The sequence below is a fragment of the Protomyctophum bolini genome (assembly GCF_963924005.1).
Source record: "Protomyctophum bolini genome assembly, chromosome: 9".
NCBI classification, from domain to species: domain Eukaryota; kingdom Metazoa; phylum Chordata; class Actinopteri; order Myctophiformes; family Myctophidae; genus Protomyctophum; species Protomyctophum bolini.
The window spans coordinates 34,345,773-34,369,636 of NC_137870.1; the positions used below are offsets into that span (position 1 = coordinate 34,345,773).

At 41.4% G+C, this 23,864-nt stretch overlaps 1 protein-coding gene across 1 annotated transcript in view; it reads left to right on the forward strand.

The window, feature by feature from the left end:
* The first annotated feature begins 776 nt into the window (after nucleotides 1–776).
* The window catches only part of slco1c1 (solute carrier organic anion transporter family, member 1C1), a 29,438-nt gene continuing 6,350 nt past the window's right edge, over nucleotides 777–23,864 (forward strand). Inside the window, exons 1-7 of the mRNA XM_080772727.1 lie at nucleotides 777–904; nucleotides 3,928–4,100; nucleotides 14,063–14,204; nucleotides 19,796–19,928; nucleotides 22,347–22,468; nucleotides 22,611–22,757; nucleotides 23,181–23,279. Coding sequence (XP_080628853.1) covers nucleotides 3,942–4,100; nucleotides 14,063–14,204; nucleotides 19,796–19,928; nucleotides 22,347–22,468; nucleotides 22,611–22,757; nucleotides 23,181–23,279 — 802 coding nt within the window. The 5' untranslated portion in view covers nucleotides 777–904; nucleotides 3,928–3,941. The remainder of the gene's footprint in view (nucleotides 905–3,927; nucleotides 4,101–14,062; nucleotides 14,205–19,795; nucleotides 19,929–22,346; nucleotides 22,469–22,610; nucleotides 22,758–23,180; nucleotides 23,280–23,864) is intronic.

The window sequence follows — 23,864 nt, forward strand, 5'->3', positions numbered from 1 at the left end:
GCGCCAGCACTCGTCTATAGCAGTCTGCAGTCAACAAGGCGGATGAGTGCTCACGCTTCTCGCCCTCAAGCGTCTTACTGACTGGGAGTTGTAGGATGTAGGCCATTGTGTAGCCTACAAGCAAGGGCCGGTGTTGACTGTGTGGGAAATCGTCATAAGAATGAAGATCTGTGCAGGGTAGGGCGTTCCATTCAAAGAGAAAGTTCCTCTTTGTTTGGGGTCATGTATCACAGCAAGGTCATTTCTAGATGCCCAGTCTGAAAGTGCCTCACCATCACCATCCACTACTGGGTATCGCCAGTCAGGGTGGTGGCTGTTAAAGCATGGTAAAGCAACCATCAGTGATCACTGATCAGTTTAAAAGTGATTTCTGGCACTTCTGTACGTCGACTGGGAACCTAAAAAAGAAAGAAAGATTTAACCTTATAATAATGTAAAACTTGGTCTAAATTCAAGGCCTACTTGTTTAGGACTATAGCCTATACTGACTAGCTATCCAAAGGTTTTGTAGCAATTTGTAGCCTAACATTATTTAGGCTTTATGTATTTGGCCCCCCATTTATTCAAATGCATGTAAATATAAGTGGTGCCCGGAGTTCTCAGGTGCCCACACTCTTCTGGTTACCGGAAACGTTTTTTGACATTTAATTGTGAAATATGTCAGCCTGACTTTTATTTTGAATTTGCTGACCAGATGTAAAATGCTTACGTTGGTCCGACGTGACGCACATTTCGATCCTTGCCGTCACTTGACACAGGTGGTAGCCAGCTGGAAACGAACTCGCTCTCACAATGCAGGGCACTAGCTGTTGCGTCTCACTCAGAAGTTTAAAACGTGCTTATACTTTCAAAGAGATGTCCCGATCCTAACAACACAGGCTACTTTTGTTTCACTAAACACCTGGTAAGTAGGCATCATTTGTTTTTACAACATTATTGATGTTTTTACTTTGATGGGTTGAGCTTCGCTTTGGAGAAATGCATTTTTATCGAGTCTGACTTTTACTGTCCTATCTTTCGTCAAAATCCAAGGCTAGGTTTAGCTATTAAGAGTGCGTTTTCTATATCTCTATCTATGGAATGAAGAGATTGTGCGTTCGGATATGCGCACTGGGAATGTGCTCAGTTTTTATGCGCTGGGCAGTCACGTCACAGAGCGGCGAGCGCTTACGAACGAGTTTTAACCAGTTAAAACATGGGCCATTGGGCCAAGGTAAATGATGAACACTTGTATGATGATGTAGGCCTACTAAATTCTGGCCATAGCTAGCTTATAGCTTTCGCCCCCGGGGAGCGCACCGCAGTGACGCACTCACTCAGGACAACCCCAACTTCTGAGTAGGGCCGGTCAGTACGGGCTCACTCAGCACACCTGGGCGCAGCGCACTAAATCTTTTTTTCGAGCGCACTCCACTGTGCACTGAATAAACGAAGACAAGAGGTGAATTGAATTGATATGAATTGAACATGCATATAGTCCTACAACCTATCTCAAACCCTCACTATAACTTCCCACGGGGCAGCACACCTAAACCTAACCTTAACCCTCTCCCAACCCTTAACGCACCCCTCACCAACCTTATACTTATACAAACCTTGTACTGAAATTATACAATCTGTTAATACATTAATCAATCAATCAAACAAACAAACACTATAGTGCCCTCAGTGCGAATTTCCGAACGCACCCGGCACCCCCATAGTGCACAGATAGACAGGTGCCAAAGAAGCACCTTCCCCTTTGAAAGTTTGTTTTTGTACAGTTGGTTCATTTTATTTTAGTTATGTACAGTGGTAGGCCTATAGTATAATACTATGTGGCCTATGGTGACATCGATCAATTCTGGATTAAAAGCCTTTTTTTTCTTCAGTTTTTCATGTGTTTATGAGGCTACAGTACTTCATTAGAGTTGCACATAATAACCACATCAAGGGGTCTAATGATTAGACAGTGATAGTGACATCACAATACCATCCCATCCTCTAATCCCTCCCCCTTTATCATACAACAACAGCTGTGGGTGCAGCTTCAGTTCTGGTGGATCACCAGGCATACTTAATGAACTGGTGGGCATGTCCACATACAAACGACATTTTAACAAATACACCTTTTTGAAAAAAAATCTTCTTCCTTATATAATAATAATATCTGATGATCATGTTTTATACTAGGGTAGAGCAGAAAGTAAAGTAATTGCTCATTGTTTATTATAGGCAAATATTTGTAACGCCTGTCAGGGGTCCATTTCAAGGTTCTTTATTATTATTTGTCTCCCGAGGAAGACATTTGTCTTAGACAAAGGGCCCGCATGCAAGCGTAGCCCTTATGCCCGCAGAGCAGTGCCAAATACATCTTTCTTGCAACATCAAAGAAAAAGAAAACAGAGTTTGGGGGAGAGGGGGGGTTGCGGGGGAGGGAGGCAGAGTTGGGGTGGGGGTGTTGACAGAGTGGTACGGGGGGGGGGGGGGGAGGGGGCATACATCACATCACATTACAATTGTCATTGTATCGTGCAGGCACAGACTGTACTTGGGTCTTGGGTGGGCGGGCAGGGCGGGTTGTAGGTCTAGGCAACAATGTAAAAAAATACTACCCACACGCAACCCTTCTGGATGGAGGGGCTGCGTGCGTGTGGGAGGCACAGCCGGGACAACAGGGGGAGGGGCGGGTGAAGGCGGCGTGGAGTGTAGGAGTGTGTGTGAAGTGTCATGATAAGTTCATTGTTGATGTAAGCGTATCCTGAGCAGCCCTCCCGGATTTGGATCCCAGGGTCGCGTTGTCTCAAAGTCCAGATAGCGAGAGGAATAATTTGGTTCCATTATGTTTACAAAAACAAACGCCAAACAAAAGAGATTGAGAAACTATTTTTCATATTTATGAAACGGAAATGCTTCATATCTGCATGCATGACTTCATCAAATATCCATAATATATATATTTTTAACATGATGGAGCAGTCATTCACATGAGTTAACTCTTCAGTACCATACGCTCTCTCCTCAGTCTCCTGTATACTCTTTCTGAATCTTCTCCTTCATGGTTGAGTGTTGACACTCAACTCTTTGATGACAGTATTAGTGAGTGACAAGGACTTAGGCGTGATTCATACTCCTATTTTAGAGCCGAATTAAAGTCGGTTCGGCTCTGTAGAGCCTACAATGTGACGTCATTTGAGGTTCGGGGGGGCGGGTACCGTCCTAAAGTCGTCTCTTCGGTGCTACAGAAATCATTTCAGCACTACAGCGGTAAAATAGGAGTATGAATCGGCCCTAATAGTCTCATGTACAGGTAGCTCTTAAAATACATTGATAGGACACACAATAATCAATATATATTCTAGTGTAGGGTCACCAAAAACATTCCCTGCACATTCGGGTTCTGACCGTCCTGGTGTAAACGTTCGAGAATCCCTGAGCTCTACATGTATCGATTGGCAAATGGTTCAGCACCACAACCAATGGACAGCGACAGGCCACGCAGCATGCACACTCTGACCTAGCACCATGCCTTTTTTTACTCTGGGATAAAGTACTCAAGAGACCAAAGCACCATAGCCTACATAACTGCCGTCTTACTGTCTCAGTCTCCACACAGGCGGGGGATGGGGGTACAAATAAGCAACACAAGCTCAGGTCATTTCAGATCGTCTACACATTACAGGATATAATTACCGGTAAATCAAATTATACATCCATATTTATTCCCATGTTTCACTATAGGCTGGCATCGCCAGACTGATCACGTGGGATCACGCACGCGAGTGATCCCACGTGATCAGTGTGGTGATGCCAGGCTAATGTTTCATTATAGTGTTAAAGAGATTTTTTTTCATCATAATTACTCTGCTGTCTGCAGACTTATTTACTGTATGTTTTTTTTGGCTGAGTATAAGACGTGGGTCACATGTGTGAATTATCCATTTGCAGGGTTGCATGCTTCGATGCCAATTCAGTGCATTACTAGGGAGACTTTGGCCAAAGAGACACAGAGCTGTCCCTGGAGAATGGACGTGGGAACAGAGCCTAGCCGGACCACAGAGAATGGACATGCTGACGCCATGAGCAGACAGCCACCCTCCCCCTCTGGCTCTAGCCTAAAGGTACAGCAATAAAGGCTTATATATTGTCGCCGTCTATTGGAAATTACCCACTTTTTCTTTTACATTTTATTATAAAAAAGAGTGAACATAGCTGATGAGCAATTATTAACGTATTGGCCATCCTTTTCAAAAGCACTTTATTTATAAAGCACTTAAAAAAAGTTCAACAGTTCAACAAAGTTCTTCTACACAACAATAAATACAAAATGCAAGCTCAAAGGACAAGTGAAGTTCTCATTAACTGTAAAGCACATTGTTTCAGAGGACAAATAGACAGCGCACTAATACAAAATACAATATTAATACTGCATACAGGTAAATATAAATTCCACTAACCAAAATAATTCATAGTCAAGTCATCTGGACTTTACCAACCAAGTGGAGCCTAGATATTTCCAAAAGGTCAAACAAAAATGTCTATAATACGGAAGGTCGCTTGTAAACATATTTGGCTTTGATTCTTAGATTAGATATAGGCCTATTTGACAGTGCAGAAAGAAACATAATTGCTTTGATTGACATTAACAAGCATCAACTGGACATAGACGGACACACATCCCCTCTGCAGTGCTCTAAAGTGTACATGTTTAATTTATTTACAAAAGCCTTAAATGATTACTGTGATTATGATAAACATGAACTCATTCACTGCCAGATTCGTATTTCCTTACCTTTTAACATTGACTGCCAGATTTATTTTGCTGTTCTCCCCTTGCCAGGCTTTTTTCAATCTTTTCCAAAGACGTTCCAATGACATCTTTTATTTTTGCCAATTGTACATACGGTACATTTTGTTTTGAGTGTATAATTCAATACACTCAAAACAAAATGTACCGTATGTACAATTGAAAGTCAGAATCTTCAATACTGGTAAATCAATTTCTATGTACCGAGATCACTCGATGCAGATGGTTAGTACTAGTAGTCTTTACGGTGGTTGTGTTCCATTTGATATCCTTCTCCTATCACAACAGCTCAGCTCACAAATCTTGCTGCTGTGCTGTGTTTGTACATCGTTTTACTTCGCCCAGCAGATAAAAACGCTGCTCTGTCTTCTCTGGGGAGACAGGTCTGCCTATAACGGACTTTCTCGATTGCAAGAATATGCTCACTGAGTTTGTATCTAAACTCAGCACACAAAGTTTGGAAATTTTGATCCATTATTTCTCCACTTTAATAATAACAATTCGTATTGTATTTTATATCATTTTTTTTTTCACTTAATTTTTATTGAAGGAAGAACAGACAAAAAAAAGAACTCAACTAACAAGACAATACGGGAAAGAAAAAGAAAAGAAAAGGACAAAAAGTAAAAGAAAAAAGGCTGCATTTTTCATATTACAACAAACATTCAATGAAATCCTATTGCAATATCGCTAGGCTGAGAGAAGAGATTCCACTTTTCCCACTTTTTATAGAATTTATCCTCTTGTAGTCTCAGTATGAATGTTAGTTTTTCCATAGAATACAGTTCCTCAATAATGTCCATCCATTGATCTTTCGTTGGTGGGTCCTGTTGGTACCAGCGTCGTGTGATTGCTTTTTTACTTGATGCTAAGAGGATCTTGATTAAATATTTATCATGTGTTAGAAACTCTTCAGGGATATTTCCCAACAGTAGAAAAGAAACAGACAGAGGTATCTCAAAACACAGAATGGTCTCCAAGGTGGAGTGAATATCCTGCCAGTATTTCTGAATTTTAGGACAAGACCAGAAAATATGAGCGTGGCCCGCCCCGTATTTTATATCATTTTAATCGTTGACCTTTACAAATAGCTTGTAAGGATCGGGCATTTGTGGAATAAGCAACACAGCTAAATGTGTGGGCAGCGCCCCCAAAAACATGCCAAAATGGCAAATGGTTGGTATGGTATTCAACCTTTGCTTTGAGTTACTTAGTGGACTGGATGATTGCACACTCCCACAGTAATAAGGGGAAAAAAACACATATTGGTCATTTATTTCACTTTATGATCCTGGCTCTGTGGGGGTGAGCGTTGTCATCCTGGAGGACCCGTTAGGTCCCAGATTCTGAAGATATGGGATCGCAGCTGGCTCCAGAATCTCATCCCGATATCTCACTGCATTGAGATTGCCTTCAATGATGAGTTCTGTCTTGCCTATGAGAGAGATACTGCCCCATAACATACCAAGCTCTTGTGGCTGCGTATGGATCTTCCAGAGTCAGACGTTTATACTCAGAGTTCCCTAATTCTGAGTATAAATATAATAAAATGTAAAAATGGGGCCCGGGCGGCTGGCGTAGCCGTCTGGGCACATGGGCTGGTAATCCAGCTTTACAGCATGTCGCGGGTTAGAGTCCCGATCCCGATGACTTTTGCTGTGTGTCACCCCCCCCATCTCTCCCCATTTCCTGTCTGATTACTGTTCATGTATCAATAAAAGCTAAAAAATAATATATACTGTGTGAGAGTGCACTCATCCAATCCACTAAGCAACTCAAAGCAAGGGTGAATTTGGAGGCGTTACCCACACCTTCAGCTGTGTTGCTCATTCCACGAACACCTGATCCTTACAAGCTATACCTCATTGTAAAGGTGATTAAATCAACGATTAAAATTATATAAAATACAATACCAATTGGTATTATTAAAGTGGTGAAAGAATAGACCGAACTTTGTGAGCTGAGTTTGTTAACATGCTTCTTTGTTTTGTGTCGATCACGGTGCTCAAGTATTCTGCCACAGTGTATTCTCTGTTTAGGGCCAGATAGAATTCTAGTTTACTCTGCTTTTGGGTTGCTTCTTTACAATGTGTCAGAGAGCTTTCAATTTGCTGTTTTATAATTTGGTTTAGTCCAGTGGGTTTTCTATCTGGTGGCTCTGTTTGTGTTTGTGCACAGAGTTCCAGGACCAGCTGGTTGAGGCCCAGGGGCATCTTTCTGGGGTTTCGCTGTGGGTTAGTGCCTTGTTATGGAGTGGGTCACTTTCTTTTAGGTGGTTGTAACATGCTCTCTTTTATTTTGATGATTCTGCCCTGCATATTAGTTTTTTATGGTAGACCCGGAGAAAGAATTTGCAGAATTCTGTGTGCAGGGTCGTACAGTACGCTCATTTCCACGTCAGCTCGGAGTGTGACATACCAGTGATCAACTCATGCGTATATTTATTTAGAATGCTTTAGTCTTCATGCTGAATCAATTCATAGTCCCCAAACCTCAAAAAAGATGTGCCCAACATTATTTTGTCAACACACATTTCCTGTTGCCTTATATGGCGTGAAATGGGCGTGGATGTTCTAATACACCAGGCGACAGCAGGCGAATCGCTTGGGAAAGAGGCGAAATGAGATACACCCGCAATACGCAGAAATGAAGCCATTACTCAACCTTTGGTGAATGACACGTGAGATTGATCGTACGGATTATGCACCCTCCTTTACGCACTTCATTTACACCTGGTTGTAAATCTCTTTCCTGAATCTGGCCCAGGGTCTTTACTCTTTACCCTTTTCAAAGCATACAAGTTTACAACCCAGGGATATGGATTCCTGAGGTGAAGCGCCACACCTACGATCAGCTCCCAGTACTTACCGCGTGACTTAGTTGCCCAAGCCATGCTAGTACTCGTACACTGAGTTGTTGGTGCTCGAGATCAAACCCAGAAACTTGTGGTCCAAAGGCAAGTGCTTGGACTGAGCTACCCAGTATAGTAATAGTATTTATCTATTTTAATTCAGAAGCAATTGTGTGAACTTCGTAGACGGAGTTTATTTTCAATGTGTGATAACAGCTTTTAAATGGCCTGGCTACAACAAACCACTTCCTTTGTATTGTGCATATTTAGGTGGAATGCAGAGGAAGCTTAGATAATGAATCAAAGGGACTCCTCAGACTTCTTCCTCATACAAACACCCTGTCTTTGTTACTAGTTTGAGCCAAACTTTCCATTATACACTTATTTTCCAAAGCCTCTATAATTATATACTGTGTATATATATATATATATATACTGTATGTATATATATATATATATAAACAGGTAGCTTTTCGTGCACATCCAAGTGGGGGAGGTGCTGGTAGGCAAGGCATAAAATGTAGACCAGGGAAAACTTCCTTAGAAGAGGAAGGGACCGCATACTCCAGAGACGCTCAGGACAAGATTATTTTTGCTTCATTGCTTTATTTGCACCACGCGTTTCGCTGTGTAGCCTTCGTCAGGTGCTTTGCATATACATATATATATATATATACCTCAGTGTGTGTGTGTATATATATATCCTACTCTAAAAATATGCAGGTTGTGAATGATGTGTCATAGTGACATACTAGCTGGTGTTGATGGCATACGTGAGCATACTGTATGCAAATGGAGTTCCATTGTGCACTCTCCCACTTATATTGGTGTAAAGACCATGGCCAATTTTTCGGTTTTGGGAAACTCCAATTCACACTGAACCCTGCTATACCCCCAGGTCATCTGGCAGTGGGACACACATGTCAAGTTTGAGGTTGCTCGGTTTGAGTTATATTAGGTATATCTGGGACTTAGAATCCAAGGCACTCCGTCTTTGGTGAAAAATTAAATCGTTTATTTGAAGATGAGCAAGGCAAATAAATAACAGGACCAACGCGTTTCGACCAAAAAGGTCTTCATCAGGGTCTATCTGCCAGCTTGGCTGATTAGTCACCCTTAAATACAGCCAGGTGGTGGGTGTGATCCAATCATATCATTACATCGTTATTATTTCATTTTCATATCAATTATTTCATTTTAGTTACACTGTGTTTATATATATATCATGTTGATTATACATCAAAAGATGTTCAATAAATCAAAAAATTACAAATAACAAAACACCCAAAGTGACCAGCACCAAGTGAAAAGAAAAAGACAATTAATGGGAAAAACAAAGGGAAAAATATAAAGTAAATATTTACATTTAGATAGTAACCCAAATCACAATATATATATATATATATATATATATATATATATATATATATATATATATATATATATCAGTACTATCAGAGGAAAGGCATGAAATCAACTTCATCATTGAGGCCAGGAAATGTTGTGGCTTTTAGAGTAACTATCCAATATGTTTCTCTTTGGAGCAGTTTGTTGAGTCTGTCACCACCTCTGATGTCGCTTTGAATAGCTTCTATTGCTGTAGCTTTCAGAGAGGAGGGGCTCCCGTGCCTATCTCGAAGCTCCCAAGATCTAAGACCTGTTGTCATTTTATGAGGATGAAAGTGATGCGAAACAATGGTGTTAAAGACGCTTATAATAATACAGTTTACAGTAAGTGAAACTAGAAAGACTTTCAATTGTTCTCAGGATTGTTTGGCTCCTTGATCTGCTGGGTGGGGCATGGCACAGCTAAGGCTCTGGCCTACTGATTGTTCCCTAATCCTGGGCAAAAAACTCACAATGTGATTCTGTTGCTTTTTATTTCTACCTGTAGTAAAACAAGGTTGTGCAAAAAATTCCAATTGTTTATTCCCAGCTTTTCCTGGCCACTTGTGGGTGTCCATTTTTGCAATATATTCTTTGGTACGTATTGTACGTAATTTACCCTTTGGTGAATCAGGTGTTTCACAGGCTCTAACCCCAAATTCACCAACAGTGATAGTGGTTTTCCTCTAAATAAGTGTATATAAAGCATCTGAAACATCCACATCACCTTTGTGTGTATGCCTATGCGAAGTCAGTCATATGCTTTTAATTGGGTAAAACATACTGTGTGGTTTTATTCGGGGTAAAAATATAGGCTGCATAAATATGTTATTCTTTTTTAAAGGGTGCTGCAGCCTAGTCTACTTTATTTCACAGTAGACACAACGAAGAATCCACCGTACTAAATTAGGTCAGTAATTTATCAATGCTCAGACTGCAGTAATCATCTCATGACACAGTGATTTAAGAAACTGTCTGAAACGTCTCGGCAACTGTCTGGCCAGGCGCGTGTTTGTCATCTCCTCATCTGTCTGTTATATTATTTATCAATCACAAATTCTCAATGTTCTTACGCCATGAATGAGTAGGTTCATTACTGTGACCTCTCTCTCTCTCTCTCTCTCTCTCTCTCTCTCTCTCTCTTTCTATTAGTAGTTAGTTACGTAGGGAGCTATTCATCCCATGACAATAATTGTTTTGGGAATGCTTGTGATTATGCAAAGACATAACTAGGTCATTCATGAACGTGAACGGTCTAATTACAACAATTACGTATACATGTGTTAGAATAGTCATAGTGTCTAATGGTAACTTACTTTGGATTCAATATGAATGTGCCAGCAGAGTTCTATTGGGGTGCTGAGGGTGAGTTTGACTATTAACTGAGGTTTGGTACAGAGCTGTGGATATAATCTACCAATATACGCACCTATGAGCAAATGCAATCCCACGTGACACCAAAATGTGTGCATAGCTGCGGTATGGGGTGCAGGGTGTGGAGTGAAAACCCACTGGAGCACGACACTGATGTACACTAGCAACTAGATAAAGTGCCCCTCGAGTCACATGGCCCCACCAGGCCAGGTCAGGTTGTGGCCTCCTGGTGGCGCTATAATAGGCCAATGTGAAAAGGGTGCCATTTCCTCTTATGCCTTGGATGGCATTTTGTTCCAAAAATGTGTTTTGAAAAAATCCACCTGTTGGTGGCGCTATAACAGGCCAATGTGAAAAGGATGGGATATATTCCTCAGCCTATAGTAGGAAAGTCTTTGAAAGATTTCACGTAAATTGCACGCTGCGTTCATGATTTGAGGCTTTTTGTTCAAAACGGGCCAATCCTGCAAACTTTGAAAGCCAATGTTAGCCAATTAGGATGGAATATGAAATATCGGACAGATCCGTCTTGAACGTCTGGTGTTCTGCGCACATGTTGTAATACTATCAAAACATAACAATATTTGAGTGTGGCGGCTCATCAGAACATTTAGTCACGGTCCATGACACGTACAGTGCATTCCCAAAAAGAACAAAAAAGAGATAGAGAAAGAAAAGTATCGTGAAAAAGAAAGATTGACTCAATATTGAATCGTGCCATTCAAATAATACAATGAAAGAACTATCGAACAAAGATGCTGCATTGGGAACTCCTTATATGGTTACGCCCTCCGTCTGGCCAGCCAATTTTAATATAGACTGCTGCAGCCATTAGTTTGGGGAAGCTATTTCGGGGGAGGAGGTGAAGCGGTGTCAGGTGCAGTCGGTGCAGTTTGTATATTCAGGACCAGAGAAGGATGGAGCACCTGCAGCGCTGTGGAAATATGTTTTAGTTAGTTAAACAAGTTTGAGTTCAGAAAACCTACAGTACTGTATATAAGGTTTATGTAGCAATTTAATGTAATATTTTTTGTATTATTTGGAACTCTAAATGTGTATTCACACCGGGCACAAAGGTATTTGTCCGAGCACTGGCCTATGATTACATACAAAGTCAATGCAGAGATGCAACGTAGCGCAACATTGAATCGAGCAGTGCAAACAACGCGAACCAGGCAACGCGACTGAAGCGTTTCGTTGCTTCAGAGTCTTCGCTCCAGCTGAAAGTCCCAATTGAGGCACCATTCTCTTCACTAGTCATGTTTCGACAGTCAATCAGCGTTGATGTCTTGATTAATCCAGCTCCGATCGACCAGGAACCAGAAACACGGAATAGCCGCTGGAAAGGTCTCTGCATGTACATTCTCTGTTTTGTGTCTGAAAACTTAACAAGGCCCCGGATTGGTATTTGAACCAACAAACTGTATTCTATAGTGCAGACGTGACATCTTACAGACTGGGGAGCTCCGTCCTGGCATTACAGCTGCCGGGAAGGGGAAAAACACACTCAGTGTCAGTGATTGGAAACGATCAATGTATTTAAGTCATGAAAGAGAATATAACTGTAGTTGCTCAATCTTTCTCATTTCACACATATACAACTGCTAGCTTCAAACTTCTTTTGATGTTGGTGCTGTTCTGTTTCCATACTTTTGTCCCAGCACGACACACGGTGACCAAAATGATGGTATTCAAGTGATTAGAAAGATATATTCCTTGTCACAGTTTAAGAACTGGTCACCCTCTGTGTCAATAGTTTTGGATAAAGCTGCTACGACGTTTTACAGGAAAACTCCTTGTGTGGCCAAAAGATCCATGTTTTCATTTTAATGATAGAATTATTACCGTATATTTTTGTGTGAACTATTGCCTCTGAACAAAATGCATGTCACGGGTCTCAATGGTACTTTTGGGATTTTCACACATGCAGCTTAAACAAAATTCCTTTTTAGTCTGCACTAATCACTGTAAATCCTCTAATGTTTAACACCATTAAGAACACATGTTGAACATGATTAAATTAATAATCTATATGATTTCTCACAATGACTAAAGGGTCAAGATATCATACTGATGTTGCAGCGAGCCCACAATTACTGATGCACATTGCACACTGACACGCACGCATGCAGAGATTTCAAACATTTATAGTAGGATATTGACAATCTGATGCTAGATGTCACCTTTTCCTGAGAAAATCCTGTATTTTAGACCTTTTTGAGGTGTCCCAAATCCTTAAATACAAGGACTGTCCTGGCTGTATTTTGGTCATGCTTGTTTGAAAATGTAGAAGAATCATCATCATGGCAGCCTCGTAAAACGAGGATCCGTTCTCCTCAGCCATTCACTTCTTCTCAGAAGAAAGTATGACCGAAACTCGGGAGCTGCAGACTTGACAATCAATTAGACAAGCCAGATGGCGTTGACTGTTCGCCATTTTCTTTTCAGATGTTTTCCATGAGCTTTCTATCATCTTATTATATAGTATGCACTATGCAGTGTCACTGAGCAGTATGGGTGGGAGGGTTAAGGGATTTCTTTATCTTTTTTGTCTTTATTTCTTTTTTTCTTTCATTTTGTTCATAATGTTTGTAATAATTTATAATCTGTTCAATAAAAACATATTTGACAAAAAAAAAAAGACAAGCCAGATGGCAGATCTGTGTGTGTGTGTGTGTGTGTGTGTGTGTGTGTGTGTGTGTGTGTGTGTGTGTGTGTGTGTGTGTGTGTGTGTGTGTGTGTGTGTGTGTGTGTGTGTGTGTGTGTGTGTGTGTGTGTGTGTGTGTGTGTGTGTGTGTGTGTGTGTGTGTGTGTGTGTGTGTGTGTGTGTGTGTGTGTGTGTGTGAGAGAGAGAGTAGGGCCTGCCTGCCTGCCTGTTTCGAGGTGTCCATGAACAAGACATTTATCCCCTAACTGCTTTCCCTGTGTTTATTTGACAAGCACTCCGCTTTTAGTCTTCCATAGTGAACTAGTCCATACCTGGGAGGAGGTCCGCACCCAAACTATAATGCAGACTTTGGGACCACAACCGTCTACAACTTTGCACAGTAGAGCCAGCTCTCTCTTTGCTGCCATTATCTCTGCTGTTGTGTTTGAAGACTGTAGCACCAAAGCCAGCTCAAATAACCGTCCGTCCAGGCTATGGGACTGTGTCCACATCTGCTCTTTATTTTCTACACACGTCACAACTACACTACAGCAACAGCCTTGCTGGATGTGCTACATGGCGTGCGTTTAAATCAAAGTCCTTTATAGCATTGTAGTGCTGAGCCATGCAAGCTCTCTCTGCTGCTGCTCTTTCTGCCTTTGGGTGTGTATACTGTAGCCCCAAAGCTAGGTCCACCCAGCTCGGTTATAAGACCACAACCGCAGCTACAATCCCATAGCCTGCGGAGACAGCAACCATAACAACAGAGCGCAATAGCTATTAGACTGTGGCAACAATGCTAATAAAATGGGCTTCACCACTGTCCATATTCCAATGATCAATGCCCGTATAAGTTCAGATTGATTGGTCAACCCACTGAGGACTGACTGAATGACTGACTGATCTCATTTTATAACAGGATAATACATATAATTCACAATATCAGGGAATGATCGAAGCATCTCTTTCGGATAATAGTAAAATGATTTGTCTTTCTTTCTTTCCCATCTCTCTCCAGATGTTTGTAGTGGCTTTGTCCTTCGCCTATTTTGCGAAGGCTCTGTCGGGAAGCTACATGAAGAGCACAATTACTCAGCTGGAGCGACGCTTCGACATCCCCAGTTACCTGATAGGGGTCATTGATGGGAGCTTCGAGATAGGTGAGTAAGCCTGCCTGTACGTCACTCCTCTTATTCTCTTCTCTCTTGTGTTAGCAACATAATGCATCATGGACTCCCCTCTTCTCCGTCTTTCTGTCTTTTAGAGTGAAGTGTGAATGGGTCACAGAGGCATTCAAGGTGTAAATAAGGGATTCATCAGGCTTCTGACGGAAGCTGTGTGTAATCTTGTTTCATGATGTGCCACATTGCCTATCGGGGACGTGCAAGCTGTGAGATTTATTTCTTCTGTGGAGAGTAGGAGGCTAGAATATAAGAGATAATTATGCATTATCCCTTCCATATTGCCGTGTTGTATAAAGTCTGTCATGTGTTTTTCTTTTACTGTGCGTAAAATGGCCCTGAATTAGTCATGGGTGTGTTTTGGGCATCACCCCCACTAACCCAATTAGCGTGGTGGCGTTTAAAAGTCAGCTGTGGTGGCGTTATGAGCAAAGCTATTATGGCCTCGGGAGGAGGAATAGCCGTATAGAAGTGCTTTGGACTATAGGGAGTGCGGGGTCCCCTGCATGATGTGCACAAAGACCCTAGTTTTAGTTTTTTTTTGTTTTTGTGTGATCATTTATTTGACTAAATGTTTTTAAGTATATATTTAGTATATATTAGTATATTTTAAACCAAGAATAATCTCTCACACACTTATGCCAGTGTGCCAGTAATCACCCTCCTTTAAAAGAAGGCGGTCCATTAGACTAGAACAGTCAGTGTCTGTTCTAGGATATAAATCATACATAACTTGCTGCATGAGTGGAGATCCAAAGAGTTCAGTTCATGCAAAATAAAGAATATAATCCAATCTTCAAGGCATAATGATCAAATACCATTTCACCTCATATTTTAGTGACATTGAAGAAGGCAAGTTGGCATCTTCATGTTGGTATGGTTGTGAACTTTGTGTGATAATATAGGCTATGATGAAGGCCAAACATATAGTACTCTTTTACTGATAACTGCCGGAGGTCATCACACTCACTGGAGGAAGTGGCTAATAAATAACGTCCTGGGTCTGTCAACCCAATTTCTGACCTTCCAATAGAGGCTGCTGCTCGTGGGTGGAAACAGGCTGTTTCCATAGGACCGTTGCCACAGTAACACAGAAGCCGAGCACAGAGGGACGGAGAGAGAGAGAGAGAGAGAGAGAGAGAGAGAGAGAGAGAGAGAGAGAGGACAAGAGAGGACAGGAGAGTAGAGAAGGGGAGCATAGGAAAAGTGAGAAGATGGTAGCATAATAGAGCAGAGAAAAGTAGACGAAAAGATAAGATGTGCTGGAGATGGATGAACAGTGTGCTGGAGATGGTTGCTAATCTCTGCAAAGATCATATGGTATGCAGATGAGCCTGCTAGGTCAACCGCAGCAGGTAGGCTACTGTATGTACATTGTACATCTATATGCATGTGTACTGTATGCATCATCTTATGTAAACATCCCTCCATAAGCTGATGCCAGGTGGATCCCCACATGATCCTCTGGATAATGGACTTCCTCCTCAAAAGGGAGCAGTTTGTTAAGGTCAACAGTGCCTCCTCTTCTTCGGTTATGATTACATCTACCGGAGCCCCCCAGGGGACAGTGATTTCCCCAGATCTGTTCTGTTCTCTATGCCAACAACCCGAGGGGCTCTGACAGTGTGAGCATGGCCGTTGAAGTTTGCAGACGATACTGCTCTGGTCGACACCTCAAAGAAGCTCCACCAGTGGTGTGAGGAGCACTACTGTACCTTCAGCTGAATGTGAAGAAGACCGCATGGAGCTCCTCATAAGCCCTCGGAGGAGGGATGACCTCGAACCCATTCCGCAGCTGACATTGGGTGGGGAGGTGGTGGAGAGGTTCGGCAGCTACAAATATCTTGGGACCACTATTGAAAGTGGGTTGACCTTTAATGACAACACACAGGCCATCTTCACAAACTGCCAGCAGCGGACCTCCTACGGAGGCTGAGATATATACCTTACCTTGTCCAATTGGACTTGCTTGCTAGTGCTCCCCGCACACGCACACACAGACAGATTAACTGGACTGAGCGGTGATAATTTAGTTTCCATGGGCAATTGGACACACACACACACACACACACACACACACACACACACACACACACACACACACACACACACACACACACACACACACATTATGAGTGTTTCACATTGTGGAGAGAGGATTTTGCTTTCTTTTAAATAACTTTTAAACTTACAATTATTTTACTAGTACTTTGCTGGGTGTTCTATTGTATTTGTATATTTATGTATTGTCCTGAATGTATGCATTGACCTGAGCAAAACAAATTCCCCTTGTGGATAATAAAGACATCTATTAAATCAAATCGAATCTAGGGCCCAAAATACAACGCACAGATGCATACGTATGTACTGCATACGTATGTACTGCATACGTATGTACTGCATACGTATGTACTGCATATGTATGTACTGCATATGTATGTACTGCATATGTATGTGCTGCATATACGTATGTACTGTAGCCTACTGCATGTACAACATGTTGTCCTCACAACCAAAAAATCACACAAAGAAAAATAACAGTCAAGCACTGAGTTCTCGCCGTCTCTCTTTCGACCCACCTTTCGTTCTTTTTTTCAACAATGTATTTTTTTTTCCTTTTTTACACACCAATGACAATACAAACATACAGTCTAGAAAACAACAATGAACATTACAAGACAATTACTAATATAAAGAAAGCAAAACAACAATAACCAAAAAACAAAACAAAAAAACAACAACAGCACTACTCCTCTTCAGCTCCATCCATTAAATGTGACAAATTATTGTTCTTTATGTATCTTATAAAACGGCCCCACACCTCCTGAAACACTTCTTGTTTGTTCTTAAGAACGTATGCAATCTTTTCCAAAGGTAAACATATAGACAATTCCCTGAACCACTGTGTAATACTTGGAAAGAGGGTTCTAGTAGGACATCATAACACTCATCTCTCAAATAGAACAGGGTCAGGCAACATGGTTATTGTGTCTTTCTAGACACCATTCCTCTTCCACGGTCCTGGATCAAAGTAAAATGAACAGTGTGGTCTGAGCTGCAATGACACTCGTGCTGCTCCATTGTGCTCCAATGTTCAGAAGCAACAAAGTGTTTTAAAGCACATTTATGTGTTGCTCTAAATTATGGAACCAACCCCTGTCATATTATACTTTGCACAAAATAAAAAAAAATAAAAAAGGACCAAATATAAAATCAAGTGAGTTATGTAACCAGGTGCAATTGTGCAATTGTGTTTAATGATGACATTATACATTCTTTTCTGCCTTTTGAGTACTACAAACACAGAGCTTTTTTTAAATAATTAGCATTATTGTCTCCACCAGGCTGAAGGCATGGGGAGAGAGTATGTTTCGCACTCCGTCCGTTGTTGTTTTGTATTCCATCCTTATTGGCTAACATTGGCTTTTAAAGTTTGCAGAATTGGCCCATTTTGAACAAAAAGCCTCAAATCATGGACGCAGCGTGCAATTTATGTGAAATCTTTCACAGAATTTCATACTAGGCTGAGGAATATATCCCAAACTTTTCACATTGGCCTGTTATAGCGCCACCAACAGGTGGATTTTTGCAAACCCCATTTTGAAAAAAAAATGCCTCAAATCATCCAATTGCCATCCAAGGCATAAGAAGAAATGGCAACCTTTTTACATTGGCCTATTATAGCGCACCCAGGAGGCCACAACCCAACTTGCCCTGGTGGAGACCTGTGCCCCGAGGGGCACTTTATCTAGTTAAGGGACCAAGAAGACACGCAGTGACTTTGGTCACTTCTTGTATTTGTGTTTCTTTTTCTTCTTCTTCTCCTTCCGCCAAAAATAGCTGTTCTGACTGAACCGTGCAGTCGGTTTTTACGAAACTCGGTAATCTGGTAGAGGGCCATGCCAAACGGTGCCCATGTGAAGCCCATGACCATTGGCCAAATGGTGGCGCTATAGCACTGAAAATGCAAACTTTGAACGTGCATATCTCATGAACCGTTTGACCGTTGGCAATGACACTTTGATACACATATTTGTCTCCTCATGGCGAACAACTTTCGTATTCTGACTTTTGACCTCTGACCTTTAGATTACCCACCATTTTGAATTATATGAAAACCATTTAAAATCTATCTCCTCCCAGAATCTTTGATCAAAATGTACAAAAACGTCTACACTTGAACTTTGGACTTATACGAACAAAAAATCGTAACAGATTTCTTTTAAGTGAAAAAATGAAGTTTTTATGAGCCAATGAAAGTTTCTGTTTTGTGAAACCTCTCATGCAACTAATACGTCTTCCAAATACGGTTGGCAGCTAATACCTATACTGCATGATGTTATTGTATAGAATGAGTCAACTGACAGTGTCTGCTTAGCTCAGTCGGTAGAGCTCTCACCTTTAGACCACAGGGTCACTGGTTCAAATCCGGGTAGCGACTACTCAGCCTGTGATTCTTATTTGTGCATATTGCTCTCTCTATATTCTCTCTCTCTCTCTCTCTCTCTCTCTCTCCTCTCTCTCTCTCTCTCTCTCTCTCTCTCTCTCTCTCTCTCTCTCTCTCTCTCTCTATCTCCTTGGTCCCGCCTTATCGCTGCTTGCAGCTATATTTTATATTTGTATTTAGCTTGAATGAATGCAGATGTACTAAACATTTACAGTTTTATTTGTATTTAACATTAGCTATTTATTTTAGTGTATAATTATTATATAGGGTACTAGTGTTGTAATACATTTTACAAATAACATGTTTACTATGGTGACTAAAACAGTTACTAATATTATTTAGCCTATGCTAAGCACTAAAAGTCCCCCAACCTAAAGATAAACCACTATTCAAGGATGTTGGCGTGAGTGACCTTTGGATCAACGTGCAAGCTCAATTAAAAAACATGAGAGCTCCTGCAATGATCCAACTCACAATGTTCCCATCCACGTACACGAGTCATTGTTTTCAACAATGAACATCTTGACCAGTGCTTCAGGATTGCCACAAAATAATACAGACTGACATCAGACATCAGCCTCATATCATGGCTGTCACTTCTCTCTATGTATACTGTCTGTATGTGTTCATTTGTAAATCTTATTGTGGTATAGTTACAGTAATACTAAGAAATAATATAATAATACAAAAATAAAAACACTAATCCACGCTTTTGTCTCCTAGAGGCTCAACTACAGTATTTTTTTCTGGCCTTCCGAAAACACTGGCAGCCAGAGTTTTAAACAGAAGGTAACTAACTAATCCATTTTCAGAGGTGCTAGTCCTTCCTATGCCCAGCTTTCCGGGTTTGTGTAAACACAAACGACTTGTGATTGGCAAGCCATTTGTGATGGCTTGTGATTGGCTGATCACCCAATAGCGACGATTTGATTGCAAAGTACATATTGAAGAGAAAAGTGAGGGCAGAAAAGTGAAGATGCCAAAAGTGATTGGCCGGAATGACATCTGTGATGATATGATTGGCTGAGCACCCGATTGTGATGTATGATGATAAGAGCGCCCCTCACTTCACACAAGTGTGATTTTTATCAAACATTTGCTCTTTCTCCTTCCTCTCTTCCAGGTAACCTGTTGGTAATAGCGTTTGTCAGCTATTTTGGGGCCAAGCTCCATCGGCCAAAGATCATTGCCATGGGCTGTGTGCTGATGTCAATCGGCACTTTTATTATTGCCCTACCTCACTTCATTGTTGGACGGTGAGTAGCAGGCCCTTTCTCTACTATACAGTGTTGTTTATCTTAATCCTGGACCGCATTTCACAAATTAAGGAAAAAGCCTTATTTTCAAACGGATGCCTATACATTTTTGGAGTCACGAAATGTTTGGATCACATGATGTAGGATACCATAAGGACAATTACTCACCACATAAAAGGACAATGGAAACCATATTTGATTCATAACATCTGTACAAGGACTTTCTAAGATATACTGTATGGCCCCAAAAACGTATTCCATCTGTACAATATATCAGAGTCCATTATTGATGTTGGAGTTTAGCCACCAAAATATGAATTGTAAATCTAACATTGTTATGCAGTTATGGGTTCTACCAGTTGATTCTCCCCAACTTTCCATGTACTCAAGCTGTACAGAAAATGAATCATCAAAAAGACAAAGGTCACATCCAGAAAGCATGGACATGATGTATAGCTAAGCTGACTTAACGTCACATCTGGATAACATGAACACGACATATGTTTGATGTTGCACTGCATTTCTGAAGTTCAACAACTTATTTTCTCTTACATTATGTGCTTTTCTCACCTGAAACATTCAGGGCTCTAACGTATGCCATGCCTTACCCACAAGCATTAAACATTATCCACCATTAGGAACTTCCACTATGCATAAATGTTATCTTGCGGCCACACAACCCACTATCAATTTTTCAGACTATATTTGCGGTGGAGGTGTGTCTGTAGGCGTGTTGATGCGCTTTCCCTATATTTGCTATAGCATTCCTTTGCGCTTTCCCTATATTTGCTACTGTATCTTGTGCCCATAGAGTCCTGACATCACTCGCTCATCCCCTCGATTCCCCTGGTTTACGGAAGTAATTTCTCTATGGAGAATAACATGGGGTCATCTTAATATCGTCTACTATAAGCATTGTGGTCCAAAAATAAACAAGTTGTCTCTGCGTTATTGTCAGGGAGGTGTGTCTTGACTGTCTGTATCGTTTATGACAGTCACTCACTCATATATGATACAGTCTGTTTCTAGTGAAAATTTAACTAATTCAGTAGCAGTAACAATGTGCTCTTTTCCAAATATGAGGGAAACAGCTTGATGAAATTGAAAGATAAAATATGTGAGTCATCTGCTCTACAATAAGAGGTGCTGCTAATTTTAAGAAATACGGGTCTAAATAGTCCTCCCCAGTTGAGCTCTTTTGGTTTATGTTTAATAGTGCTTCTAGGATAACAGTGGCAGGGAGGGCCTGCAGGGAGAATTGACCAGTTGAGCTATTTGTAGGAACATGGTTGGCAGCCTCGAGTGCAGGTCCTCTGTCCTCTGTCTTAAAGTCAATGGCATGTGTCACGGTGATTGGTTTAATTATTGTAACGCCCAAACCACACCTATGCATAATGCAACGGGTAGCGGAGGTGTTTTAAGGATTTAGGCTGTGGCACAGGATAGCCAATTTAACACAATGCTAAATCCCCAAATTACGAATAGTAATGCCCCTCCTGACGCAAGATAGGGCCCTCTGTCCCAGGAGGGAAAGGTTATGCAGTATGCATAATGCATATAGAAACATCCTAGTATGTTTTTGAAGGATGAGTTAATCAGTGATATAGTAGGAGAAAAAGGGGGAGATGGAAGAGCATGGGAATATGGTAGAGTAGAGGCCTCCCATCTCTCTCAACCCAACCAGCCACCCACCCCGAGCCAATGTACGATTATTCTATTATATTAGAAATGAATTGTAAACAAAGAAAAACGTCCTGTAATATAAATCAAACTTTGTTAGCAGGGAGCAGTTACCAGCCTCACACACATGTCATGCAAGGCATGTCTAACTGTTTATTCACAGTCCCTTTAACCTTTCCTGACAGATTTTGTATAGCTCACTGAATTTAACGCCTCTAAAGGAATTTGAGTCAACTAGTTCTGTTTGGTCAGATGGAAATGTGCAGAACCAGAGGCGATGTTGTGAATTATGCACAGGAAAACACTTACACAACACATACCAAGACAATTTGTTTTAATGTGTAAGAGCATTCCCTTCAGAGGTTATGGTTAAATCAGCTTAATTATAATATAATGTAGTGACTCATTGCATTTCACATCACTTCTTTTATGTTTTCCATTTACCAACTTCTTTTCAGTTTTTATAATTTGCTCTTTATTGAAGGGTTCTGGCGGTCTAAAACAATAACAGGCGTAATCATCAATCTTTCAGGGAAACCTTTCTGGCCGGAAAGCTGGGCCCATAAAAGCACCAGCAGAAACAAAACATCGTCTTGGCTATTGCAACTTGAGATATGCCTATTATTGTAGGCCTATATATATATATATAAGCATTGTCATGAAGTACCATTCAGTACAAACTATAAAAGATCATGGTTCAGCAAACACCTGGATTACCATTTGTGTTTTTATATGCAGCTATGAGTTTGAAACATCAGTTCGCTCAACAGACAACTCAACCAATAAACTCTCTCCATGTCCCATGGGCTCACTGGTTGCTGTGGCCCAAGGCGACGGACTACCTGAGGTGCCAGCCTTAGGTACAGTATACGCACGCACGCATGCACGCACGCACGCATGCACGCACACATGCACGCACACATGCACGCACGCACCAAATTACAGAAAACTCATCCCTCTCCTCTCCTCGTCTCTACTCTACTATACTCTCATCTGCTCCAGGTTGTGAAGGAGAGTCCAACCTGTCCATGTGGATCTATGTGCTTTTGGGAAATGTCCTGCGTGGGATCGGAGAAACTCCCGTTCAGCCTCTTGGGATTTCTTATATAGATGATTTTGCTGCTGAGGAGAATGCTGCATTATATGTTGGTGAGGGGAACAAAAGTAAAACCATGATTAGAAAAACAGCTTATAACATTTTCTGGAGAACTCTCCACTCTCCTTCAAAAGCATCTGAAAAGGTATTAGTATTAGTGTCCTATTTTTCTGTGTGTCCTGAGCACACATCAAGAGGTTATAATTGAAGGTTATAATTCCCATATAATTAATATTGTGTGTGTGTGTGTGTGTGTGTGTGTGTGTGTGTGTGTGTGTGTGTGTGTGTGTGTGTGTGTGTGTGTGTGTGTGTGTGCCTGTGTGTGTGTGTGTGTGTGTGTGTGTGTGTGTGTGTGTGTGTGTGCGCATGCGTGTGCGAGCGTGCGTGCGTAACGTGTGTGTACTGTATGTGTGTGTGTGTGCCTGTGCATGTGCGTGTCTATGTTTGTTGCTGTGGATGCCTTTATCATATCACAGGCTGCGTGCAGACGATCTCGGTCGTTGGCCCTGTGTTCGGCTATCTATTGGGTTCCCTCTGTGCCAAAATCTACGTGGACATTGGATTTGTCAACATGGGTGAGTGAACATACTATGTACATGTCTGTGCATTCTGACCTCACAACAAGGACGATATGAAAAACGTCTCAGCCCAGTCTAGATTCTGTCTTTGTCACACTGTGGGAGCATTAACCCAATTTAGACTGAGGCTGAATGTTGCTATAATAGCAACAAGAACCCCAAAATGGGTTCTCGTCCTTAACGGGTTAATCTTCTTTAGTGTATCATCATCAAATGTCCATCTCAGGGTTGTGCAGTCTCTGGTCCCACTAGGAAGAGAGCCTCGTCTGAAGGTCTGTACAGGGGACAGGTGTTTAGCAGTCTGCTTTAGCTCCCATGCACTCACATGCAGCCCTGTCTGCCAGGCTCCACTCCTTCATGGGCAATTTGAAGCAGCTGACCCCCTGCTGTATGTAGGCGGTTCAGCAGGGTTCCATTGCCGTTCTCCTTCAAGGTTTGCTGTGACCTCATCCTATCTATCTCAGATATCAAAGACTACTGTAGAATCTACAGCCTTAGTGTGGAAATCCCATGCCAGCTGATGACACGACCAAGAGACATCATGTAGAGTGTGAAGAGTGTTGCGCCGATGACGGAACCTTT